The following is a 27,809-nucleotide window of genomic DNA, read 5'->3' on the forward strand; positions in this document are numbered from 1 at the left end:
GCAGCCGTCAATGCGCCTGCGTGGCTGTGACAGACAGCGGATTAGCCAATGCAGTACACTGTTTGGGAGGCTGGGACTTCCTGAGCCCACCTCTTTGAGTGACAGATGGGTAGTGCAATAGTATTCTGCTTAGTGTGCGAGTCTAGATGATTGACAGCAAATTATCCAACGAGAGGCGGATACATGAATTTTTAACAAACTCGGCGATTCCACTAACCAATCCTAGTGTAGAAACAAGGCGGGATTCAGCGTTACCAAGGCAAGTCGAGTCCAGTATAAAGGCAATAACATGGTTTCCCAGTGGCTGTTTATGTTTACTTAAAGAACATCTCCGAAAAGGGCGTTTTAGAAGACACAGCTTTGTTTTCTGTTTTAACTACAGTTTTTTTGGACCTTAAGTTTTTTTTATGTTAAGATTTACAAGGCCAGTGGCATGTAAATCTAATCACTAATGTGCCAGTCTCACAAATGGAAAGGGGGTTTCACTTTGGAAACGTGAGCATTTCCCTGGTGCTCCTCTTGTTGCTGAAAGCGCTTATCGGATTTGGGACTTCGCAAGCTCAGGGCTCCACCATCGGGAGGGTGCCGCTGTCCACAACCGGGGATTCAGGTTCGACCGCGGGGCAAGATGGTGCAGGAGTCATGAAGCGTGGCTTGGAGAACGTAGGCACCTCGGTCATTGGAGCAGACGTTACCGTGGAGGACGACGACAATGGGTCAGAGGCAGACGAATCACATGGAGAAAGTAACGGAAGCGTCAGAAAGACGAGGTAATTATAGAAACAGCTGCCAACTGATAGTAAGTAACTACACATTAATTATATCGCAACACCACTCTAGCGCCTACAAAATAAAGACGACCCCTAAAATAACAAACACACAAACTAGTAACGCCTCCCTCCCCCAATGTATTTGTAAAGTCATTTTAAACTTATTACTTTTTTTGTCAAGCGACACTTCTTGTTTAGTATTCCTCCGCCGAAGCGGCGCATTCCGAAGTTGCTGGGGAACTAGTTGTTTGTGTCCACTTTGCTCATAAACCTCGTTTTACTGCGTGTTATAATAGGCAGCCTTACAAACGGTGCCAAGAAAATAATGCGACAGAAAGGTTAAGTGGAGTGTCACAGCGCAGAACAGGAAAATGAAGCGTTTGTGAGCGAGTTTGGCTTCGTGTCCGATAATGGACGCACACCGTAGCAGATGCGCTAATGCCCCGCTAACTAGAGCTAGCTGTTTTAATGTATTTATCTGGTCTCGGCAGTTTTAGGTAAGTTGCTAACATGTGGGTTACATGTCAGGGCAAAACGCGCTCCAGATAACTGACAGGAAAGTTTGGTGTACGACGAATAGCTTCTTCTTGCAGTTTATGGAGAAAGTGGCTTTTCTATAGTCTGTTGTTATTTCCAACCGCGAAAGGGGAACACGTTATGAGCTGAAATGCCATGGTTGCTGGAACTTTTGATTCTCTCTGCGGAGAAATACAGGCAACTATGAGCACATGCGCTCTGCCGTCCTAAACCCGGTTGAGTTAATCCGAAAAGCGATCTGAAAGCAGCCCCAAGTTACATTGAATGGAATTTATGTTCCAAGTGAAGATGCAGCTGCTGCTTTCTTTGCAGATTTAAAATGCAAGATTCGTTTATTATAAAACGATAGAGCAGGATAACAGCGGTAACTGGTGACGTCCCCCTCCTGTCTGCAGATAATCTGCATCACATTTACATGCACCAGTCTGTTTATTATGCTCTTAACCGTTGAGTTGGACACTTTGCATAAAGCGTTTGTGTTGATCTTAGCGGTTTAAAGCTGTAGCAAAGTGGCCCCGGAGAAGATACATGTAAAAGTATGCAAAATGACAAGCTGTTGTTTGTTTGACAGAAGGAGCTCAGGTTTGCTACACCTTGCTGCTGCTGCTGCTGCTGCTGGGGGAGGGGGGGGGGGGGGGGTGTCTCAGACGCACCTGAGACCATGCTGCATGTCAGTGCTTTAACCTCAGACATAAAATACAACTCTAACGTGTTTAGCGCAGTTACATTTTCACATAACACCTTGAAAAGGCATGCGGCACTGCTGAGAAAGTCCCCTGGATGCCGCCAGTGAAAAGTTTACAGTCTGACACAGACCACATGTTTACCCAGTCCTGTTAGATTACTGCTGCTGCTGCTGCTGCTGCTGCCCAAAGTGAGATGCAGTTCTCGCTGCATCTCACAGTGGGGAGGGCATTGATTTTGTCTTCCTTGGTAAACAGTAGGTTTGACGCCCACCTTAGATGTTTGGCGCAGTGTGTTCCTTTTCTGTTCTTTCATCTTATTTTTACCTTTACAAGTCCATTACACCCACTTTTTGAGTGTAATATAGCTCCTTGAATCAGGATTATATCAGCACGCTTTCTTGCTTTAGGTATCCAAGGTCCTGAGGTCCTGTAATAAATTATTCCCTATGTATTATTCTGAATACGCTGTCTGTTTTCCTGAGGGAGTCATAACATCGAAAACCTTGTTAGAGTCGAACCTTTTGAAGATGCGCGGTGTCGTTTCATCACCTTAATGTTCAAGCTTGCTGCCATTGTATCTACTTGACGGCTGAAACGCAGCGTGCCGCCAATTTTCTGCCAACCTTTTTTACACCCCAGGCTCACTTTAAAGTTTTCTGACAAGACCCGAAGCACCGCGTGCTAGCCCTGGGTGTTCGAGGTGCTATATAAACAATGCTCTTTCACAGCAGGGGGCAACTCGGCATGCTGTGTAGTCTGTTCCGCCATACTCAAGTCAAGAGGTGTAGTTACTTGGTTGGGAAAAATGAAAGATTTCCCAAAATCTTTCAGAGTACTGCCGCACTCTTTTTTTTACACCCTGCACAAAGCCACAGTTTTACCAGGGTAAACTCGTGACATGAGGGCAACACAAAAGCTCCTGCCTGGCATCTGCCGTACAATATCAAGATGAACGTAATTAACAGGTAGAAGCAGAATATTCCCCTGCCAGCCACCTCAGCTGCTGCAGGAAAACTTCACCCTGGTGCTGGTCACACCCTTCCACTGCTCGCTTTCTCCCTGCTGTGTCTCTACTTGCTTTCTGTTCGCTCTCTTACATATTTCCAGGCTTTTTCGCCACAAACTACCGGCTTTTTTCTTTTCTGTTTTTTTGTCACCTTATATAAATAAGTCTTTTGAGCAGTATGTTTAGAAGTTGTGGACTAATGGTCTCTCGACTTTAGTAGTTGTTGTTTGTAAGGTTTTGTTTTTCCAGGGTTACAGCGCAGCAAGCCCGACCACACCAGTCTCTCCTTTGCATTTATTCTCTTTGTCTCTCGCCCTTGAATTTAAGTCTCCCCCTGCTTCTTCTCTGACACCCCTTATCCTCACACACACGCTGCTTTTTAATGTCATCCCTTGAGTATACACTGCCGAGTGCTCCATTTCCATCTGTCCGCCTACAGAGTTGTTGCTGAACTTTAGAAATGTCACAAGAAACAAAAAAGAGTGATTTTTAGGTAGGTTTCTCTTGTAAAGGGGCTAATTTAACTAAAAAAATAAACAAATAAGAGGCACCTTAAATGTCAGAAAACACATTTTCAGGAAGCGTGGAAATTGCCTGTTTTTAAAGGAAGTTGTTTGAAATGTGTTGCTTATATTTATAATAGCGACAGTGAACTTGTATTTGGTTAAAATGAATGTGAAACGCTGAAGTTGAACATCTCTCACCGTTAATTAGGTCAGCTTTTTGAAAACATTCTGCGACCTTTTGGGACTTTTACCTGTTTGACTTTCCAAGTCAAACAGACCCTGTGGCAGTAAGTGGCACCCTGTACTGCTCTGGATTTAACTACTCTTTCTACTTTTCAAGCATCCCAGTAACTTTAGTGCTTTGTTAAGAACATCATAACTCTCACATCTGGATCCCATTTTATATAAAGTATAATAGATCTCGAGTAAAGACCTGCTTTTCTTTTTGTTGTTGTTGTTGTTTTCTTCTACTTCTGATTGAGATTTGGGAGTCGAGCACTTCAAAGGCAAACTCTTGAAAACCAGTCAGCGCTCAGATGTCAGCGTTTTTCAATTTCTGTCATTTATAAAAGCCCCTCCTTCCACTTCTCTATCCTGTAATCTATAAATATTGTAGATGTTTGCTTTGATCCGGCATTCAGCGTGCGACGAGCCTGCTGTTGTGTCGGCTGTCGCTTCACCTTTAACGCTTTCATCCTCGTGCCGTAAACGTCGCCCTGGAGACGTGGTGTTTACGTCTGTCTCGGCGCACGTATATGTGTACATATAGGATTTAACCCTTTAGTGTGTGTATATGTGCGAACCGTGTGTGTGTTTGCCCTGCCAAGTTTAAAGCCTCTGCCAGCAAGTGCTCCACGGGGCCCTTCAGCACCTTCGGGAGCACTTGGAGGTGAGAGGACAGCAGCTCTGTTTGAACGTGCTCCCCCGACTGCCCCCTCCCCGCCCCACCCACCCTCAGGGCCCCGTAGCTGCAACAGCTCTTCTGGGCCGCCGTGCTCGCAGGCTGGCTCCCACCAGCCTACTGCTTAGCAACAGCCAATCGGCCAAGCTGGGCGACTTGGCGGCCAATTGCGTCGTAGACGGGCTGGTGCTCAGAATTTGAGTTGACTGCACGGGTCTGGCTATAGTTAGGTAAAGGATGAAGTGAAGAGTTTTTGTTTTTTTTTCATTTTCCTCACATTGTATCTTTAGTCTGCTCTGTGTAACCAGGGAGCTGCTGAGTGCGTTTTAATAATAGACACTACTGTCCCCAAAAATAACAGGTCGCGATGAAGCTGATTGAACTCCATCACTGGAGAAGCTCGTAATTGATCGCTCAAAACTGGCTTCTTTAAACCCGGCACTTGTTTTCCTGCAGAGGTCTGAATATATAACTCCACTTACCAAGCTCACAGTGGCTTTAAACAAGCTTATATAAGATCTTTTTACCTGTTTTATCCTCATTGTCTGTTCCTTATGTAACCATGTTTTGTTTTTTAAGTGCTGCCTGGTGCTTTTTAATGCTGACCTTTAGAGTCTTTGTGTCTGACCTCCTGAATTTCTCTGCACTTGATGAACACAGTCCGAGATCATAGAAGATGCTCGCATGTACAGAGGTAGAAACTGTAAACAGTCTTTTGAACGTGTGACTGCTTGACAGCAGTGTTGTTTGAATCCGATTATCAGAATGAGTGAATTTATTAGGTCAGTGGCTATTTCGGTAAGTCGGCAGGACCCCCGTCTAGCAGCACTGCAGTATGGGTGGGGCAGAGGCAAAAAAAAAAAGGTGCGATACTCTGAGAGAACGGGAGCGAGAAAAGGAGGGAGGGGAGGATGAAAACTCCAGAGTTGGCTGGTAGTTAGCAGGACCACGCTGTCTTGTTTTCACTCTCAACAGCTCCTCACTGCTTAGCAACAACGAATCACATCCGCGGATCGGAGCTGCGCCCCAGCCAATCGGGCGGCAGGAGCGTGGCGCCATAGAGTTTATATTTTACCACGTGTGAGGCTGGAGAGAAGAGCGCACTTCTGCAGGAGAGAAAAGAGGAGGAGAGAGATAGTGACACTTTTAAATGGTGTGTGTTTTTATGCTTGTACTAGAAGTTGTTTTTTTTCTGTTAAAAAACCACACCCTGTGCTCTCTGTGCTGCACTCGCCATGCATGTATGGCCAACTATTCGCCACAGCTTTTCCACTTGAGGCCACTGAAGGCTTTCTCCTGCTGGGACAAAGGCCTACAAACATGATCACTTGTTTATTTAGCAGGTCCAGGGACAGTTATGTAAACCTTCAGATCACATTAATCTGTGATTAAGCTCTGGTGTTATGTGACCTTTCATGAAAGATGTCACCTTAGGGTAAGTGGCATTTTGATGTCATGTCAAGCACATTTGCGACACCCTAAAGATGGACTTTGCTGTCTCTTTTGAAGCGGCCAGCTCTGCTTGCATTGCCGTGGTAATCGACAATGTCATATTTAGAGCTTTTCTGTGGCGTTGCCCGTCAGACAGTGCACTGTTTAAAGGATTGCACATGACCCATTTTTTTCCCTTTCCTCCTGCTGGTGCAGCTGTGTTGGTATTGGGTGCGGCCGGCTCAGAGCTGCATCCATAACTTTCTCACCACGTGCTCCCCATGCTCTCATATTTTTTTTTTTTTCTCTGCCTCTCAGTGGCTGTGAGTTCGGCTGAGCGGCAGCAGCGCGGCAGCAGAACTCCACAGCCCGGGCTGCTTTGCTGTTGCATGGTTACAAGCATCCGTGCTCCGCCATTGGCTCGAAGTCCGCAGAGCTCGCCACCCATTGGCTAAACGAGCAGGGAAAAACAGAGCTTCCATTGGCTGCCGGGACACGGCAGGCTTGCTGGGATTGGCCCGGTTCGGCGGTTCCTCGCATCCTTGGAGACTCAGCCTGTGTAAACATCCTGGTTGTTTCCTTCAATGGGAGTGTGTTTACCAGCAGCTCAGCTTTGCCGGTGTGAGCAGACTGAGGCCGAGCGTCTCTGAGGAGTAGAGTCTTGCGAGAGCGAGGCTAATTGGCTCCCTGCTCCGCCATACGCTCTGTGATTGAAGAAGCAGTCAGGACTATTATGACACTTTTGACAACATTACAGGCGAGGACACTAACAACCCCCAGTGTGTTGGCAGCCTCGCAACACTCTCTTTCCCTTTTTTCTCCTTTTTTAAAAAAATGTTATTTTGCTCAGTCTCCATTCAAACATACTCTTCAGTGTCTCCACCGCCTGCGTCTGTCACAGCTGGCAGCAGCAGCCCCACAGGCTACATGTTATCCCTTTGGTGATGAGCAGTGCTGCAGCGTCTCAGGGCTCAGACGTGGAAAATAAATTGCCTCCAGCTCTAAATGATACAGTAGGGCTATTTGTTTTGTGTCACAGTTTTTGGTTAACTGCTATTTTCGTAGCTGCTCCCTCCCCCACAGCTCGTTTTCTCCATCTCTATCCTGGTACCTAAGTTGTAAAATTAAGTGCCTCCCCCAGCCCGCACCCTCAAATCTACTCATTCTTATCCTTTATCTGGAGTACAAAGAGTCCACAAAAGCCTTTGATCTCCCTCGCCGAGTGAAATTCTTATATCTCCTGATTACTCTTCTTCCATCTCTGAAGTTGAACTTGAGCGACTTCTTCATCACTTTCTACATTCACAGCATGACTCCGTGGTGGTGGGGGCGGGTCTGGCCGAGCGAAGGCCGCCGAAAGCTTCCGCCTTCTCAGAGACTCGACTGCTTAGCAACAACCAATCAGCCAAATATTTTTGGCAGGGTCTCGCAGCCAATTGAGAGAGTGAGAGCGGGCTTTAGCGCTCTGTTTTTATTGGTGGCTTGGAGGATTTAAAAAAAAAAAAGAAAAGGAAAAAAAACAATGTTTTTCTCAGTACGCTACTGTTGAGCGCAAGTGGCGAAGCTGATAATGCTTGGAGCAGATTTGGGGGAGATAATCTTGGCTTCGATAGGCCTGAAAGACACATGGCCCATTACTGTTAAGTGATCTTATTTGCATTTTTATGCAGACTTGCAGTCTTGCTGCTCCACAGCGGCGCGTGCAGCTCCCCGTGAATGTGTCAGCGACTGCGGCGTAACAGAAGAGAAACCTTCCTAAAATTGATTTGCACTCTCAGAAACAATCAATTTGTAAGTTGTCCAAAAGCTTTAACATCCTCCAACATGCTCCTTCCCCTTCATGACTGAAGACTGTTCGATAGCAGAAATCAATAAGGCATTATGGCCAATCATTAGCAGTCTAAGTGATAGATGCAGTGGATGATGCTATTATTAAATGTACTCAAGCTAGTTGATAGATGTCACTGTGCATGTAAATGAACCAAACTGGATGTGACAGCGCAACACGGGAAAGTGAACACATAATATTGTAATATTGTATTCACTAGTTTCCCTCAGCAACTTCTGTCTAGTTGCCCTTGAGGGAGATGGTTGAAATCCCAGTGTGCTCTGGTGGCCAACAGAGGGAAGCTGCCTGGGTCCCAGCTGTGTGGATGTGAGAGCAGTGGGTTCTCAGAAACTGCATGTGTACACGGCAGACCCTCACCAGTTAAATAAAGCTAAATGCCCTGTTGACAGCAGCTCCTCGAGACGGATACAGATCAATAGCTGGGATGTAGCCCCCACCGGAGCTCTGGACATGATTGACAAGCAATGCGGCAGAAGACCTAAGAACCGAGTGGAGGGGTGGGGCGGGATGTCTCAATAATGTTTCAGTCAGGCTGTTACTAGGAAAATGAGAGGAAAAAGAAAACAGAGTTGTTATTAAATATTGCTGCGTTTGCACATCAATGGGGAATAAAAGTACTTTTATTATTATTTTTCTTACCTTAGATAAAGTAATTTGGTATAGTTATAGAGCTGGGGGACGATTACAATACTATCATAACAATAATTTATAAAATCTTCTCTCCTATTGGTGAAAGACTTTAGCCCCTTTGACATACTTGATAGATATGATAAACCATAACTGAAAATTCATGGTTTCACACAGTCACAGTGTGTGTGGTACATATGGTGATCATCCTCTGTAGTTAGTATGCCCCCCACCCCCCAAAAACTAAAACAAAGGGGTTTGTCATGGCACAGATGTGCTGTTAGCTGCTGTTGAAGGTCACCTTGATTCCTAAACAAGTGCAGACTAGAAAAGAGAAGACACCCCTTCAGTTTGCCCTTTAGTGTCTTATCTGTGAAGGGGTTAGAATAACCCCCCCCCCCCCCCCACACACACACACACACACACACACACACACTGATAGGACTGCATTAAAGGGCAACGTCGGCTTTAATGTCTTTTGAAATTTAAAATCAGCTCGCAGAGTGCTCATGAGTGCACAGACGAGCCTTAAGCAGTCTTTTCAACAGCGGTATATCGGCGCCCTTGTGTTGATGTGCGGTGATAGCTCTATGAACCCTCATTTGGAAAGTATTTCAAAGTATGTGTATGTTCTATCCACAGGTCTCTGGTAATCATCAGTACCCTGGATGGACGGATCTCTGCTTTAGATCCTCACAACCAGGGCAGGAAGCAGTGGGACCTAGATGTCGGTTCAGGTTCCTTAGTGTCCTCCAGCCTCAGCAAACCTGAGGTAAATCCATGTCTTTGTTTCCCTACTTTCTTTTCATTTCAGTGGAAAATAGGAGGAAAACTTAGCTTTAGTCTGACTAAATGCCACTGCAGGAATTAAAATTTAAATACCAGCCTTAAGGAATAAGAAAAGGTCAACTTAAGCCACTAACACAGGTTAAAACACCTTTGTTTGTGTTATTAATATCTACTAAAAGATGATTTCCAAAATCTACATATCAGGGGGAGGTTAAGGATGCAGTCTCATCTCTGTCTCTTCCTCAAAACAAACACTGTCCCTCCTGGCTCTCTCTCTCTGCAGACTCCAAGACTAGTAATTGAACTCTCTGCACTTTAAACAGTCAAGCAAGGGTTGTTGTTGCTTACATACATTTCATATGTACACACACACACACACACACACAGCGCAATAGACACCAGACATGCTTCACACCCCCGCGTAAATCTGAGAGTAGCTGATTCGCCTGGAGGATTAGCCTCTTTGTTGACTGTAGTAGTTTACACATACAAGCACAGCAAGACCCTCGCCTCTACATGTATGCTGAAGCTTAAACCGCCCACACAGACGTGCTGAAAGTGAAGTGGAGCCCAGAGCGAGACCAGAGTGTTGCATGCTAGAAACATGCCCATGGTTCACTTTGATGTGGACTCGCTCTCTGCGAGAGTTTTGCCTCAGGGAAAAAGCCTCTGATACTAACAAGGGTCTGGGTGGCTGCTGAGATCAGTTTAATGTTAGTCTGCTGGTGCTGGTAGAGCATGTCTGAATGTAAGGAACTCTGACTGCTTCATTACTGAGGTAACAATAACAGAGCGATCCAGACGTAGTTCATTAAGTTTAAAACATTTCTGATATCCTGTTTTTCTAGGGGTCGCGTTGCAGTTTGCTGTAAATGTTTCCTAGAAATTTCTTTGATTATGTGGTGTATAGCACAGATATATATATGCATTTATTCACCAAATGATAAAGGAAATACAACTGGTGTAACAGTGTGTATAAAATGAAAGTGTAAAATAAGCAGCTGCAGTCCCAAAATAGCAATTCAGAGTTACTCACTGTGGGAGACTTTCATTCAAATATTTAAGGACCTTTCATAATGAAGGGTGAAGTGATACTCAAGCATGTGTCATTCAGCCTGAAAAGTCTGAATGACACATGCTTAATTTTTTTTTTTTTTGGTTCCAGCTTTTAAAACTACAGCTGCTGACTTCATTGATTAGTAAAGCTACAATTAGAAGAAGGGAACTAATCACTGAAATCAGCTGCTATAATGCTGGGTTGCATTTCAAAGGCAGCCTTTAGACTCGAGCATCTCGTGGGCATGTGGTTGAAACGTGCCGTCTGTGAGATTTGGAAAATGAATTGAGCTTCATTACCATTTTCTTTCAAAATCTGGGATTCTTGCAAGTGTGGAGAACCTCTAGAGATTCTGTGATGCACATACAGTATGTACAGTATGCATAAGATAGCTTCTCTACCAGCGTCATCGGAATCAACCCTTTTAAATTTAAATGACTCGATGTCCTGCATGGTTCTCTGCACGCTGAGGAGAATCAATTTTTGAAATTTAAATTTTAAATCCAAATTGTTTATTATTCACTTTTAAAACTCAGAAACTGGCAAACTATGTAAAGAATGTTTTCCAGCTGGGTTGACGATGTATGATGTTAATTTGGTTTAACGTGTATTGTTTACAACATTAAATGAGTTGCGCAGTTACAAAGGCTTTTAGTTCTCTCAGAAATGAATGCAAACTTTTCTAAATATAAAGAATTAAAAGCAGTTATACTCACTATAACAGTATGCTGATACTTCATAAGAAGTGTCATGAAATTCATGGGCATGCACACATGTAACATCCTCCTGTCATCTTCCAGTGTGCTTCTGTTGTGATGGAGTATGGTGTGTGTTTGTGTGCTTTCTTTTTTTCACCTGTTGGCTTTCATTTGGCTGACGGAGCGGAACGAGGAGAGATGCCTGTCAGCTCTGAACTCGGTGACTTGCTGCGATGTGACGTCACTTGTTGTGATCTGTCGAGTGTAGGCTGTTTGTGTTTTTGTTTTGTTTTTCGTTTGTTTTTGTGTGTGTGTGTGTGTGTTGGTGTTGTTTGTTTTTTCTAATATACTTTCTAAGTTTTAATCCAGCCTTACCCTCTCTGTCCTTGTTTGCCTGTGATTCCTCTCTCTCTTACCCTGGGGTGAGGGGGTGTGGGTAGGGGCAAAGGCAGGTGGGAAGCATTGCCAGTTGCTCCTGCAACCTCTATTTCCCCCCCCCCCTCCCACCTGCCTGCCTGCTGAGCAGTAAGCAAGAATTTCGGTGGTGCTTGCCGGGTCCCTGAGACACCACTCTGCTCAGTGATCAGAGGCTGGGGGGTTGGGTCTCATGCTATACTATTGGCTGGCGTCCACACACCGGGCCGGAAACAACCAGTCGCCTGCTGCATCTTGTAGAGTGTGTCTTTTTTTTCTTTAAGTAATAAAATGAGGGACAGACCCACAAACAGCATTGTCTGCAGAAAAAGCAGCCATCACTTCAAAAAGCAAAGTTACCCTTGAGCTTAGAGGGGGGTTCAAGTGTGTGTGTGTGTGTGTGTGTGTGTGTGTGTGTGGGTGTGCGCACATTAGACAGTAGAGTCGGTGCCAATGTGGAGTGACTCACACAGGGGGGTGGGGGTGGGGCTAAAGGAATGAAGAAAGAAGAGGTTGGGTGATTAGGGAGGTGAGGTAATGCCTCAGAGCAGAGATGATGTCATCACATAATAGACACATGCTCACTCCAACACACACACACACACACACTCTCTCTGTTGGCATGCAGTGCGAATGAATGAATTGGGAGAATTTGATTGATTACAACACGGGGACAAATACTCGCAATAAATCTCCCAGAGCCGCCTTCCAGCTGCTCTGATTTAGTTTTGATTGTTTTGCTTCGTGTGTTTTATCTGAACCCGCGGTGTTAGCGTTTCTCTCGCGCGGTCGGTCTGCCACCTTGAAGTAGAGCAGTAGCCTCGTGGACCAAACGTGGCATATTAGCAGTGGGTAAGAGGGGACACTGTTTGACAGGCTCACCGGAGCGTAGGCAGCAGCTTACACACACAAACAATTGCGCACATTACGGCTCCCCACACTCCCCCCACCCTTAATCTGCCCCCCACGCCCCAGGGGTGGAATATGATGGTATGATCAGTGACATCAAATAATCATCAAGCACATTTGGATGAATGCCTTCATGAAGAAGTGGTTATATAAAGAAAAATGATAACTATAATTTGAGCGTGCACGCTGGAGGCTGGATGTTTCTTTTAGCCAGTAGATGAGTATCTTAAATAAGTGAATGGCTCTGGTCTCTCAGTAATGGTGCATATTTTTCCTGAATGAGTCTGTCTTATAGCTCTTTAAAGATTAATAAGCTCTTAAAATTCATAGTAAATGAGGCACAAAGAGAAGGAAAACGTTTGTGCTGAGAAGTCAGTTTTTTGGGGGGGGTTTTTAAGCTAACTCTTGAATATTTTATCACATCCTACAAATTAAATGCATTTAATCTAAGACCTTGTTATTTTAATAACCAATAGTTTGACTATAAAAGATACTGAAGCTCTCTCACAAAAATAGACCAGGGCAAACACAGCAGACAAAGACATGGGAACAAAACAGATTGTGGAGGTTGGATGTTCATAAGCATCACTTGATATCTTTATACTTTGGTGATCATATAATCAAATACGGGTTGGTACAGATTATAAAATTACTTTCCCATCCTTAAAGCTTTTTTTACTTTTCGAATAATCTAATTCCAACTGTAGAGCGACAGACGGTTATTTCAATCAAACATATTGTGAGTTATAGCGAGATCTCTGTAATCCTTATGGCTCAGATTTTAATTGGCAAATTTTCCTAACAAATATATATCAAGGTCGACTGAGTGGTGAGTAATACCATGAATCTCTGATAATGTTATGTGGGTCTGTTGCCAAAAACATCAAAATTTGTGACACTGCCAGCTGGTTTGTAGGAAGCTTCCCTTATCAACATCGTGTGTTCATCTAAATCTGAATATTTCCAAATTAAATAATGAAAGCGTATTTAAAAAAAAAAAAATTACAAATACATTCAAATGTACAGTTTCAGATCATTGTAGGCAGCATACCCCAGTAATAAAAAGAGAGCTGTTAGCAAAGTCACTTAGCTGTAAATACCTTAAGAACTCAGCTCAACTCGTCTTAATCGTTTAACTGCCAGCTTTAAGTGCCGTTCATCATTAGAGAGTTGTCAAAGTAAATCACACCACAAAACTCCTGATTCAGTTCAATTAAATTTTATTTATATAGCGCCAAATCACAACAACCGTTGCCTCAATGCACTTTAGGTTATTAGACCAAGACCCTATAACACCTTACACCTAATACTGAGAAAACACTGAAAACCCCAACTATCAGATGGCCCCTATGAGCAAACCCTTTGGCGACAGTGGGAAAGAAAAACTCCCTTGTAGCAGGAAGGAACCTCTGGCAGCCAGAGATGAATAATAACAAATGATTAAATGTAGCATGGTGCATAAAGTGAGTGAAACACAAGGTGCACACTCAGTGATACCTGATAAAGGAACCCCGAAGGAGCTCCAAAACTATACCACTTGAGATCTAATGATTTTTAAGCCCTGTTAAATATTAGTTAAATAAATAATTACATTTCTAAACAATAATTAGGCATCTCAGCTGGGTCCTTAAAGCTAAATTTACTGTGATAATGCAGAAAAAAATATGCTTAAGCACTTTTTAAAAAAGTTATTTACAAGTAAAAGCCACTGGAGAAAGTTTTACAATAAGTCTGAGATAATGATAATGTGATTGACTTTCAGTAATTTGCTGATCTCGTGGTTTGTAGGACAGTCTCTCAGAGTACATATGGGGACCGTGTTTCTGACTTAGAGGACATTGACAAGATGAACAGCTGAGATGAAGCTAACTGGGCTGGATCAGAGAGATGGATTAAACCATCGGGAGCAGGATGACTCATCCACGGCTATAAGAGTACCCCCCACCCCCGGCTGTAAAGCTCCCCCACCCCCGGCTGTAAAGCTCCTCAGTAGTACCAGTGTGGTGTGATGTGATGGTCAGATTGCTAACCCTTCCTCCTTTCACTTGCTAAATTTATCCCCATCTTGTGTCTAAACCAGCCCCTCCCTCTGAAAGAAAAGATGACATCACCGCTTCTCCTGCCTGTGCTCTCTAATAAATCAAACTGCCACACGTTGCTCCCCGCTGGCATTTTTCTTAATCCGCCACAAAGCTCTGACTTTTCTCGAGTCTGATAGGATTTCCGAAGCAAGGCTACTGACTGATTGGTTGCAGTTTTAACCTCAATAGCACCTGTTTAGCATCAACAAGGCCAAGAATTGGACCCAAAACTGCTGTTATGTCACTCGTGAGTTTGTTGATAGAAGTGAGTCACAAGTTGGACATCGAATGAAAAAGACTCTCTTTTGACAGCTAAATCTGCAGAGGTTAAATCAGGATTAGGCTCAGGGTTTTGGCAATGATGTCATCCTTGTTGAACCAGCACCTAATAGAGGCGCGCGCGCACACACACACACACACACACACACACACACACACACACACACAGAGTTGAGGGTAGCACACTTTTATAAAGATTTGAGTTAATTACTCCGGCTTTGAGTTGTATAATGGTTCCACGTCTGTGGATTGAGTCCAAGCGTGTGGAGGCCGGAGCTGCTGCTGTGTGGGTGGATGTGTGTCGGCCAGCACTGTCTGTGTGGCAAAGTGTTTTTGTGTTTTTTAAGGATTGTCTTTTTAAGCTGGGAGAAAAGAAATAAAGAAATGCATAAAAACTGCTAGTTTAAAACAGCCGTGTGTACGAAAGGAAAACTGCGTGGGCCAAAAAAACAACATTCCTAATGAATCATTTTGTTTTTAGTGATTTGTCTGTGTGGCATTGAAACACAATGTTAGAGGAGTGCTGGTAACTTATGCAGCAGCTCTAGAGCTTTTATAGTATTTGTAAAAAACAAACAAACAAAATTTATACATATAACCCCTATGAATTTTTTTTCCCGTTTGTTTTATTGGTAGTGGCGTTTTGATAAATTGTCGCTCATTGTGGTTTTTTACAGCTGCCACTTGTGGGGGCTCACAGGCAGTTATTTTGTTGCCAAACACATAACAAATATAAACATTGTCCCAATTTTGATTAGCAACGCTGACCTGGCAATTTAGAGACTGAATTTAAGATGCTTATTTTAAAAAATATCAATATAAGTCATTGCCACATCTTTTCTGTTTTCAGAAGTTCCTTTTATTTTATTTAGAGCGGTCTTCTTCTAGAAACCAAAACTAACCTGACTCTGCGTTTTGTTTTTTTGTTTGTTTGTTTTTTGTTGTTGCAGGTGTTTGGCAATAAGATGGTAATACCTTCCCTGGATGGTGCCTTGTTTCAGTGGAACCGGGACAGAGAGAGCATGGAGGCAGTGCCTTTCAGCGTCGAGTCCCTGCTGGAGTCGTCATATCGCATTGGAGAGGACACAGTCCTGGTCGGGGGGAAATCCCTCACCACCTATGGCCTGGGGGCCTACAGTGGCAAGGTCTGTGAAACGATTTCAAGAACAACCTGATAGGACAGGTTAACACGTGTCAAATCTATTAGCATGCTAACCAGTCCGGCGCAGTAGGATAACCGACTTTTGTAATTTCCCCCCTGTTGCTTTCCTCAGCTTCGGTACATCTGCTCTGCGGGGGGCTGCAGTCGCTGGGAAGAGGACGAGGTGGAGACCGAAGATGTGCTCCTGCTGCAGAGGACTCAGAAGACTGTGCGAGCCATCAGGCCTCGATCGGGGATGGAGAAGTGAGTCAATCAAAGCTAATTCAGAGCAGCTACTGACGTTGTTTTTATTAACAAAGTTGGCTATTTAGTCACTAACAGTAGTGAACAACAAGTAGTAGTAAGTAGAAGGAAACCACAGGGTAACATGAAAGACCAGAAACGTATAAGGCAGGGATTTTTATTTAAATCATGCATCTTCGCTGTTTGTGCAAGGTGGAACTTTAGTGTCGGAAACTTTGAGCTGAAACTCGTTCCGGAGATGCAGCCTGGAATTAACTTCCTGGAGGGCGAACTAGCAAATGGTGACAGCTGGAAGGAGAGTCAGTGGGTCATCGCTGATGAGCCAACAGAGAAACGGCAGGCCGAGAACCACCAGAATCAAAACCAGCATTTGGACCTAGTTATCAAAGTGTCTGTTCCTGATTGGAAGGTCATGGCTTTCAGCCCCGGGCCTGATGCACAGCTGGTCTGGGAACATCAGGTTAGATGCTTAAAATAAATCCTCTGGTCACTTATTTATTAGCGAGTTTTAGTGCTTTAATGGAGTTCAGTGCTTCATGACTTTGACTGTGGAGCTCATTAAAGTATTTCTACTCATTCTCACGTGTGTCGTGTAGTTCTGCACTCCCATCGCCTCAGCTTGGCTGGTGGGGGGTGGTAAAGTTACGCCAATCAGCCTGTTCGACGACACCACCTACAGCAGCCAGTCCAAAACAGAGGAAGACGAGGAAGACGAAGATCCAGAGAAAGCGCGGGAATCTGCAGAGTCCAGTGTTTACCTAGGTAACTTCTTACACATGTATACAGACGCTTCACTATTCCTGTAAGGGTTAGGAACCAGTGATTGTGGATAACCGTGTTGACTGTTGGTTTTTTTTAGGGATGTTTCAGGGGCAGCTCTACCTTCAGTCATCGGTAAAAATCACGGAAAAATTTCCCTCCAAAGCCATCGGTTCAGAGAAGGACATAATTCCACTACCCACTGTCAAATGGAAGCCTCTAATACGTAAGTTTGCAGCACCAAAGGGACTAAATTCATGATTACATGCAGAGTCAGGGCAGAACGGCCAAAGCCCATCTTTAAGCACAAAGTTACACCATGTTCCAAGAAGTATTTGATGTCACGTGGACACAATCTATCACCATGCTCTCTGTAGCCCAAAGCTTTGCCCTTCATTCTTCATCGTCCAAAACCTTTTATTCCATATTGATCAGTCTTTCTTGTGAGATACAAGAAGTTATTCATCTTGTCCTTGATGCAGATTCTCCATCTCGGACACCAGCTCTGGTCGGCTCTGATGAATTCGACAAGTGTCTAAATAACGACAAGTTCTCCCACGACGAATACAGCAATGGAGCCTTGTCCATCCTCCAGTATCCATACGGTAAGAGTTTAATTGTGCAATGTTACTCCGTACGCACATTCTAGCTGTTAAAGTTGAAATGATTTGAAGTGGACTGAAGGATTTTTGCTTCTTCTTGCTCCAGACAATGGCTACTACTTCCCCTACAGCAAGCGTTACCGAGAGAAGCGTGACACCGCCATAAGTCTCATAAATGGAAACGGGGCAGGAGGTGAGAATCGAAGAAGAAAGGATCCCGTGCTGCTATTACCCTGGTGGAAGGAGATTCTGGGCACCATCATCTTTTGCATTGCCACCACCACTTACATTGTACGCAAGTTTTTCCACCCTCCTGCTCCTGTGGCCTACGTGAGGGTAAGAGCCAAGACACAGTCCGCAACATTAATGCCGCACCGACGGTGCCTACTGGTCATTATGTTTGCCGTGTAATGTTTGTAACATTTTAGATCTTTTGTCTCAATTTTTTTCACAATTACTGTTGCAATACTGAGCTGGTATGGATGACAAAATGATTTCTTCATCAGGAAACATCCATGTTCTTCCACTTATCTAGTTCAGGGTTCCCAGGGGCTGGAGGATGGATAGCTTGATTGCTTAAAAAGTTAGTTTCAAACAAAAACTGGATACTGTTAGTTTTACTGTGTGATCAGAAAGTGTTCAGACTTCCTTATGAAATCTAAAAAAGATTATCTTCCCTTTTAATTTCTCTGAATCACTGTATGTTTATTGAGGTAGACTTGTGGAAATTCAGTTCGTTGGATGTCAGATACCTTGCTGTCTAATAGGCTCACAAATGCAAAAAGCCAGTCATTAGTTTGAAAGAAAAGCCTGCTGAGCTGATGGACAGCTTTGTGTCATCACACAGATCTGGGAAATGCTGCAATGCAGTTTCAGCTGGATTAAAGATCCCAAGAGGAATATTTAAAAGGATAAAAAAATAAGCAGTGGGGGAGAAGAGCCTTGGTAAAAGAGTTCATGGAGAAATTGAAGGTCACTTTGTCTGAACTCCAGTGATCCTATGTGAAAATGTGAGAAAAATCAGAAGGACAATCATCACTGCAGCACTCCACCAATCAGGATTTTTTTTAATGATTGTTGGAGTGCTGCAGTGAGTGGCAGGGATTTTGTCATGGTGGAAAGACACAAGATTGAAAATGTGACTGACCTCAATTCTGTCAATCTGAACCAGTTCATCAACAGTAGCACAGCAGGTAAACCCAGTGGTGGCAGCAATGTGCTTCACAGCTGTTTTTCTGCAGAAATGACAGGAAAACTAAAGCTAAACTGTGCAAAGGGCAGCGATACTTTCAAGAAAGAAAACTAGTTTTGCTTTAGTGGGGCCTCGTACCTGACTTGAAACTCTCCTTTAAACAGAACAGTGATCCTAAACTTGCAGTCAACACATCATTGATTACTCTATGAATGTTTCTCTGCCAGGCCTGATTTGATCCCAGTCGAACTTTTAACACCTGAACCCAGCTGCTCACTCACGATCCCCATCCATGCTATCTGAAAGCAAGAAACAGGATCTAGTGTCTATGTGGGATACTTCTTTTTGTTTTCATGTTTATAGGGGTTAGCTGTATACATTTCCACCTTCTTTTTCTTGCGACTGTTAAATCTTTAAGTGTTTCTTGCCCAATACGCCACAAACAAGGTAAACTTGTTGTTGTTTGTCGTGTTTGTAACGTGTCGTTTTTGTCATCCTCCTGTCCCTAAAAGCAACGGAAAGAGTCGGAGACACAGTGCCAGACAGACAGCAAGTTTGACCTTGAAGTTGTGGAATCCAAAGAGCCGGTTGCCATGGAGACCCGTTCCAGCGAATATGTATCCAGGTAAGGCGCACCGTTAAACAAAACGTGTCCCGTGTCAAAAATATTTGCAATGATTCGGGAGAACTTCACTTAGCAATGTGCCGGGAGTGCTCTGTACAGTTCAGTCAGATGCCAGCATCACTTTTTCAAGGTGTAGCTACAGATTCGGCTCTGTTACCATGGTGACCAGTGGTCTTCCAACCTGCCTTGATAGGACAAGGCAGAGATGGGCGATATGAATCGTAGTAGTTCATGATTGGGTAACTCAGCTGTTTGGCATCAAATGAAAATGGCCTCGGTCCCCTCAGACCGCACCCTACAACAGCAGCATCTGCCTCAGGGTCAGAGTGTCGTTTTACATCACTGTCAGGACATTGTCAGAATTTCTAAATATGATCAGGAGCCGTAATTTATGGGCTGCCGCTGCCCTCCCGCAGTGTGATCGATGAGGGTTTTTGCGTGTTTACATCTGTGAGCCTCACCCTCCTGGAACAGAAGTGAAAACTGATTTTAATCTGCAAATTTCTGTCCTCTTGGTGTCACCACTTGCACATTCTCTTCTTTTTGATCCACCCGAAAATGACAAACACCCCACCCCACCCCCTCCCCTTCCTTCAAAGCTGCTGCTGCTTCTGCAGTCCATGCAAATCACTTTTGCCGAACAACTTTCCTTAAATAGAACCGGCGGCTGTTGCAGCAGCTGCGGCGGGCATGAGTCAGGATCATTAGGAGGCAGATTGGGATCAGGAACCTTGAATCGCATGCTGCCCACACACATCCTAATAAGAGCCTTTTAATCCCCCTGAGCAAACCGAGCAGGGATGTTTTGACAGGGTGGAGGGGATGGAGTCTGTGTGCGCCTGTGTCTTACGCAGCAGTAAACACAATGATTTTGCATAAAAAGAACTTTATAATGATCCTTGCTGGAACTGTTTGACGTGCCAAACTGTGAGATACATGTAATATGCAACACTGTGACAGCTGTTGCTTTAGTTTAAAGGTAAGCTATGCTTGCTTTTGAAAACGTCTGCAACTGCAAATAATGTCTTCTCTTTAAGAGATTAAGTGGGAAGTAAACCTGCCAGAAAGTCATAAAGTTTAAAGTTTCTCTTTGGTTTGTAGAAATGTATTTTTGCTGACCTTAAAGTGGAGTGTGGCCAAGGCAGTGAAAAAACAAAGCACTTATCTTACACACTGGTTGTAATTCCCTCTCTGATAATTGGGATTTATAATTTAAAAGGCCTCCTTCTTGGTCTTTTTTAAATTATCAGAGATCCAGATGATAATTTTAAAGCACTTGGAGGGCCGCGAGTCGTCTTTCCACACTGCTAACCAAAGTGTCTCTCCTCAGGTACCTGACAGACTTTGAGCCAGTGCAGTGCCTCGGCCGCGGGGGGTTTGGCGTCGTGTTTGAAGCCCGCAACAAAGTGGACGACTGCAACTACGCCATCAAAAGAATCCGCTTGCCCAATAGGTAGCGCATCTCTCGCTAGGCTGCGCCAGACTTCCTTAGCTGGAGGCTATTAGCTCTTCCTTTATCTCTGTTTTCTCTAAAGCTGTTAAACTGAGTTATGTAAGCAGCAGCCCACTGGTCTAAACACAGAAACCCATGCAGAGGAAGCTGACATTTCAGAACAAATATTATCTGTGCTATAATTTATGCTGACAAGCATGGGTAATAAATGTTTAGCTGCAGTAGCTCTGTGTGTTTTTCTTTTGGTCCTGTTGTTCACTGATGCAACAAAGCTCAGATGTTAGTCTCTGTCACACAGTCTGTTCCAGCCGGGACTGTTCCACCTGCATTGCCTGTTCACTTTAAAAAGAATGGGGAGCCATTGTTGTTGTACCTTTTTAGTCAACAGCAGAGGCACCGTGGTTGCCACAGTGTGTTACATGCCATGGCTCCTTCCCCCCCCCGATTGCTGAAACACTATCTGAACATGCACACTGGGTTTGCTTTACACCATCTTTGCCTGGTTCTACATAAATAAGCAAAAGTGGCATTATAGTTTGATCCTCGTGTGAAAGGGGCTAATTATTTTCAGGCCTGCTGTGCTTATTCAACCTTTGGTGGAGACTTGTGGCTTATTACAACCTCAGTGGGTTTTTCTTTTTCATTTTTTCGTTTTTCTGTCGTTCAGGGAGCTGGCCCGGGAGAAGGTGATGCGAGAGGTGAAGGCTTTAGCAAAGCTGGAGCACCCGGGGATCATTCGCTACTTCAACGCCTGGCAAGAGAGCCCTCCTGAGGGCTGGCAGGAGGAAATGGACCAGAGGTGGCTGAAAGATGCAAGGTGAGCTAGATGTTTTTAAACCTTTTGTAGCTCAGCTGGCCGAACCAGCATGCGGACATCCAATGAAAATCTAGCTGTCCCCTCTGGAATCATTAATTAGTGACATTTGTGACAAATGGTGCACCACACATCTTTATCCCACTTGGCTAATTTGATTCACAGATGTTAAAATGCCACGGGATAAAAAAATCTTGTGCGCATTAAAATTGAGTATTTAAAATTTAATTTGATGTCTGCTGTGTGCTGCTTTTAATTGCTTTGGTGGATATGTATTGATTAGAACCATGTCCCCGTGCACTACACATGTAATATTACTACTGTGCTGTTTTTACAGCTCACATGACAAAAATCTGAAAGAACTACATTGAAAGCACCTTCTGCCTGTTGTTCACGAGTCCTTATTTAACTGCTGAAATGATTGGCACACATCTTCTGTTTGTCTTGCATCAGTATTGGGAGAAACAACAATCCTTTTTCTCTTTCAGTACCACTGACTGGCCAATGAGCTTCCTCGATCACATGGAGGCTCTGTCAGTCAAAGTACCCGTGTCCAGCTCAGTGTCCCCTGTCCTCAACCCTCAAGGAGATGCTCATGAAGCATCAGCCAAAGATCATGTGCTGTTTTCCAGCAGCACAGGCAGCATTGTGGGCTTTGGCACCAACCTGTCCTTCCCCCCGCTGCTGGGCCACGACAGCCTAATGTCTGAGAGGGACAGCCAGGCCGACCCTGACGCGTCAGACACCCCCCACTCGTTCGAGCTCTGCCCTCCCCGCGGTCCCAGTGACTGCACTTCCTCTTCCTTTGATATTGTGTTCGAGGATTCGGGCTGCGATCGAGATGCCGACGCAGACACGGACTCTGCCTCTGGCCCAGCCAGTCCTGGCACGGTGACGGAGAAGAACAGTTCGTCCTCGTCACACACCAGACGACAGGAATCTGTCCCCCCCGTCTCTTCCTCTCCTCCTCGGCCAACCTCGCTCGCCCTGGCTCTCCCCACAACACCTCCAAATCCGCGGGTTCAACCTTCACCTAAGGTTTGTGAATAGTTTTGGGTTCTTGTTTTGTTTTAACAGTATATCCACTGTTTTTAAGAGTGCAGTGTGAAAATCTAATGTGGTGAATCCTCTCGCCCCGTCTCCAGGTCTACCTGTACATCCAGATGCAGCTCTGTCGGAAGGAGAACCTGAAGGACTGGATGGCTCAGCGCTGCCTGCTGGAGCAAAGGGAGCACAACCAGTGTCTGGACATCTTCTTGCAGATTGCAGAAGCTGTCGACTTCCTGCACAGCAAGGGGCTTATGCACAGGGACCTCAAGGTGAACATGTACACATTGTCTGTGCGTGTGTGACCATCTAAATTCTGCAGCTTCAGTGAAGGAAGAAAAACTTTCCTTCAGACTTGACTGGATTAGAGTGTTGTGTGTTACTGTGTTTGTTTTATGGGCAGCATGTGAAGTAGAGTTTTGTAAACCACTCTGCTGTCGTCGTTCTTTGTGTGGTGCGCGTGATGTAACCTGTAACTGCTGATCCTGCAGCCCTCCAACATCTTCTTCACCATGGACGACGTAGTGAAAGTGGGAGACTTCGGCCTGGTGACGGCAATGGACCAGGAGGAAGATGAAGATGAACCGAGCGCCCTCACGCCTGCCCCACTCCTCACCCGCCACACGGGCCAGGTCGGCACCAAACTCTACATGAGCCCAGAGCAGGTGAGGAAGCGCCGTTCATTAAAGAAAAAAAACAACAACATTTAGTTCTTGGTTTCCTGCTTCTGCAGTCAAGACTAATTATGTGCTTTCCTTTTTGTCCTTGCAGCTCTCTGGAAACTCCTACTCTCATAAAGTGGATATATACTCTCTGGGTCTGATCCTGTTTGAGTTGCTGTATCCTTTCAGGACTCAGATGGAGAGAGTGAGGGTGAGTCAGAAAACACGTATCCTTATAAACCTGGCTTATTATTACTTTATTTTAGGATCTGTAAAAGGGTTGTGAATTACATTGTAATTAGGTTTCCTTAACAACCAAGAGATTAATATTATTGTAGGATTAATTTGTATTTAACATGATCTAAAACTGGTTTGAGTTCCTTTGCAAATTGTGCATATTTGCTGTCTGGATCCTGTTAAACATCTCAACATCCAAAAACAATTTTGAGCTTAAAAAATAATGAAAAACATTTACTGTTCATCTTATTTACTTGTTCTTACTGAGCTGCAGCGCCTATGAAGGTTTGAATAAAATGTGTTGTGGAACTTTTGAAAAACGTAAGAAATGATTCAATGACCGGATGATTCGGATTGAAATGAAATGATCTCATTTTGGCTTCAGTAAGAAGCCCAGCTGGCCACTTGTGTGTAAGCTAGTGAGGTCGTTTATCTTCCTGCCTCCTACAATGTCATTATGTGTTGAGAAATCAAGAATTCACGATTGCTGATTATTGTTATTTCTCTCGTCGTTGCCGTTAGTTTATGTGTTGGCTTTACCCACGAGTGCTCACGTGAGGCATGCACAGGCAGTTTCTTAGTAGCCATGAAGTCTTTGTCTCAGCAACAAAGGACCTGGTAAGCCATTAGCACAGCTCGGCTCACAGGTGTTTACATCCTTTCTTCCAGACACTGACAGAAGTGAGAGTCCTGCGCTTCCCAGAGGTTTTCTCCAAAAACAATGTTCAGGAGGTGAGTTGCTATCTGCTGCCACCCAGTGGCTGTAAATATGCACTGCATCTGAGCCAGAAATGTAAGATATACAGGATTGGGAGGTTTCTTCTCATCAGTGGTGCCAGCAGGACTCCAATTCATAATTTGAGCTCTCTATAATAATATTAGGAGCCCTAACTCTAACTTTAGCAGTGCTTCATCTTCAAAAGCCTAAAAAAGATTCTGTTGTCTGAGCTTATTTGCTTCCAAACACATAAAAGTTACTTTTGTCTAATTCCTTATTCACAAGGGGTCGCAACAGCGGGTCGCTCCCCATGTTTGATTTGGGAGATTTTCACGCTGGATGCCCTTTCCTGACGCAACCCCCAAAGGATGACATCAGCAAAATCCAACACAGCCAGAGTGTCTATTAATTGCCAGAAATGTTGGCAAATTAATTCGAAACAATCCAGCTTGCAATACATTTGCATCATAACAGAGGAAGCTGTCAAAATTAATCAACGAAAGAATCCAAGGGAATGTTGTTACAAATGTTTAAGTGAAAGTCTTCTGTATGCACAATCCATGCAGGATTATAGCTTCTGTTGCCGCTAGCGCTTATAATGAAGTCAGTCACAGATTTAAATAGACTATAAAATAAATGAAAATCCGTTTGACTCATTTGCTGATTTATATTAATACTCGAATTACAATTAGAATGACTTATTTAATCAAATACACAGATGAGCATTTTTTTTAAATTACTGCTCTGTATTAAGCATGGGACTGACCACCGAACTACAAACTGAGGCTGTAATTTGTTGTTTGTGTGGTCCTATGATCTTGTTTACCTGTTTTCTTTGTAATTAGATTAACATAATCCCAGAGCATAAGCTGTGATTCTCTGACACTGGAAATTACTTCTTACCTGAGTATCTTACTGTGCTAGTAGTAGTTCTGAGCCGTAGTATTTAAGTTGTTGTTGTTGTTGTTGTTGTTTTTTAATTATTTCATTTAGTATTGTATTATTCTAATGTTTTTATAAGCAAAGCAGTTGAAGAAATGGATGATAATGTTATCTGACAGATTTTTACCGTCTGTTTCCTCCCTGTTTAGCTGGCCATGGTCCACAGCATGCTGTCACCGAACCCCAACAAGCGTCCCGAGGCGGCTGATATCACAGGGATGCCCCTCTTCCAGGAGCTCGAGCTGCCTTGCCGATTGGCCGTGAGGCAGCGCTCCCGCACTTACAGCGCCTCTTCGATGGGCCGCCCCTCACGCCAGACATCAACTAACTGAAAACCTTACAACATGTGACCCCCACCCCCACCTTGTGGTCTGCCACCCTACTGAAACCCCTCGGTGCCCTGCCATCCCATTGCGCTTCGGACACAATCACATTGAACACTAAGAACAGCAGATGTGCTGGATGGCGTCGCGCTCTCTTTACGGTAGTGAGGCACACATCCTGCACAGCTACGTTTCTTAGTAAATACACATGCCGTTACATTTTGTTGCCTAGGCTTCCAATTTTAATCTTGCTTACAAATGAAGGGATATTTTAAAAGCGACAGCCGTTCCGTAACGTTCACTGCCAGGCTTGGCTCGAGTGGTACTTAGTACTTGCGAATAATTATCAGTGGCTATTTTAAAACAGCCCTGATTACCTGACGGGCAGCGTTTACTGTATCCAGACAGCTCGGAGTAGACTCGGCTTGTGATTTATTTCGCAGTGTTTGCCTGTGATTATCCTAAAGCGTTGCCGTTCTCCTGACTCTGACATGGCGCACGTGCTAAGAACATGCTGCTTCCTCCCAACGTTCAGCCAGTGTTCACTCACTCACACTACACCTCAGGTATCAAAACCAAGAGGACACTCCAAAGGGGCCTTTGATGCTTGATCATCCTATCTACTAGTGATTTGTACTGGTCACTAGTACGAGCACTAATTGGTGTTCTGACACCCAACATGCCTGATACGGGAGACCAAAAAAAGAGACCACTTTTTTTTCACCCTGTTTTTGTTTTGTTTTTTTAATGCGAGAAGGTGATGTGTTGCATAGAAAGAGTTTATGAGTCCTTTCCATCAGATATGACTTGCCTTTAGAAAGGGCCTTTGGCCCCTTCTGAATGAATGCTGAGCCTGTGGCTCTTGTCCTTTTGTATGTACCTGTTAGGAAAATGAAGGGGTGAATGTGAGTTCATCTTAAAGCCAGTAATTGGACAAAGTTTTTTTGTGTGTAAATTCTACACAATGACTCTGAGGTGCTCAATCATTTTCTAACACCTCCTCTTTGCTCTCTGTACAGAACTGAAGAGAAAACCCTGTTTATATGCTTTTCTTTGTAATTCCTAAGACCAATCTTGTACATATTGTTGCTTGTAAATGGCTTTTTCATTAAGCTACTGTAAGATAGTGTGATATACTGTGAGAGAGGAAACAAAGAGGAGACGATCTCTGATAGATGAATGTTACTGCGTGACCTCCAGAGACGAGATGATGGTGGTTGCCTCTTTGAAATTATTCTCAGTGTTTGTTTTCACACGTTAGGGGACCCAAGTGGAAGGGGTTTTCCGGAGGAGAATCTGCATGAACCAGAGTGCCATTTGAAAGTCAGTTAAGTGTACTTTTCTTCGACGGATAACTCGCCTCACGTTTTCGGAATTGTGCTACTGTGCTCCGACCCCATCCAGCTGGTGTTCCCAGTGAAGCACAAAAACACAAATACTGAGGTCTGCAGCCCTCCTGTGATGCAGAAAAATAGCATTTAGCTAATAAGTCGATACTGTCGATACCCCTCTACACTGTGTACTGGGGGACCTGGACCTGATGTTGGTTATGTGATCCACATTTTTTTATGTGCATTAGAAGTGCTGAATCACATGACCCATTTGTAACTACACACACTCACTAATTGTAACATGCTTTCAATGATTGTACTTTTTTAAGGCTCTTGTCTTTTTCTTTTTAAAGCACAGTTTTTTGATTATCTTCAGGATTTTTGATTACTGTAAAATCCTGACTGTTACAGGAAGTCATAGTGATGTTTGCTCATCCATCCACTCGGCTCACTGAAGACAAGCCATTCATGTCCAAATCCAATTCTCTCGACGATGATTAAAACGAACTGTAAACCTACCACGACAGAGGTGGAAATTGCTTTAAGGACTGTATAAAGAAGGTGTTCTTTCGTCACACCTTTTGTAGACTAAATGTTTCATATCTGATTCAGACATTTGATTCAGGGCAAATTCTTCTAGCGGAGAAAACGTTTCGTCCCCTGTTTTAATTCCAGAGTGAACTGTGATTATTCATGGACAAGGATGGGGACTGTAATCACCTACAGCAGGAGATGGCTTGTCATCTTTATACCATTAATACTGAAAACAGCATTATAGAGTATTGTCAGAGGTTCTGCGCTTTTCCCTCTTTTCTGTCAATCCAAGAAAATGTGATTACAGTGTAGGTCTTCTCTCGCGCTTTGTTAAATCGTGTTTCTCCTCCTTCCACTCCAGGCGTCCGGATGGTTTCGTTGAAAAGTCAGACCCTTCTCCTCGGCGTCTGATCTCTCCTCCTAGACATGTAGTTGCGTGTTCTTGTGCACAACTCCCATGTTAAATTGTAAATATGTTCATTTGCTTTATTTATGTTTTTGATGCCGTGATCAATCCTTTTGGGGTTGGTGTTATTACGAATGCGCTTCATTCGATGGAGTGCATTGGAATATGATGACTTCTTAAAAGTCTAAATTTAATAAACTGTTCTATACCGTTTGTAAA

The 27,809-nt window shown here is 44.0% G+C and overlaps 1 protein-coding gene across 1 annotated transcript; it reads left to right on the plus strand.

Annotated features, from left to right (window-relative positions):
- On the plus strand, window positions 1-27,809 carry eif2ak3 (eukaryotic translation initiation factor 2-alpha kinase 3). The gene is made up of 18 exons (XM_005728668.1): window positions 1-770; window positions 8,956-9,085; window positions 15,491-15,685; window positions 15,815-15,945; window positions 16,138-16,405; window positions 16,542-16,707; window positions 16,805-16,930; window positions 17,187-17,309; window positions 17,413-17,642; window positions 19,011-19,123; window positions 20,454-20,576; window positions 21,244-21,393; window positions 21,879-22,428; window positions 22,536-22,709; window positions 22,929-23,102; window positions 23,209-23,310; window positions 24,006-24,068; window positions 25,146-27,809. The coding sequence occupies exons 1-18, from the start codon at window positions 469-471 to the stop codon at window positions 25,326-25,328; spliced, it is 3,303 nt and encodes a 1,100-aa protein (XP_005728725.1). The 5' UTR covers window positions 1-468; the 3' UTR covers window positions 25,329-27,809.

Source organism: Pundamilia nyererei, unplaced genomic scaffold (genome assembly GCF_000239375.1).
Source record: "Pundamilia nyererei isolate P.nyererei 1_Seehausen unplaced genomic scaffold, PunNye1.0 scaffold00029, whole genome shotgun sequence".
Classification (NCBI taxonomy): Eukaryota; Metazoa; Chordata; class Actinopteri; order Cichliformes; family Cichlidae; genus Pundamilia; species Pundamilia nyererei.

Bases quoted from the DNA above. Each gene is read 5' to 3' on its own strand.
- eif2ak3 (XM_005728668.1), top strand. From the start codon at position 469: ATGGAAAGGGGGTTTCACTTTGGAAACGTGAGCATTTCCCTGGTGCTC. The intron at 771-8,955 runs GTAATTATAGAA...TTCTATCCACAG, and splicing joins GGAAGCGTCAGAAAGACGAG to GTCTCTGGTAATCATCAGTA. The intron at 15,686-15,814 runs GTCTGTGAAACG...TGCTTTCCTCAG, and splicing joins TGGGGGCCTACAGTGGCAAG to CTTCGGTACATCTGCTCTGC.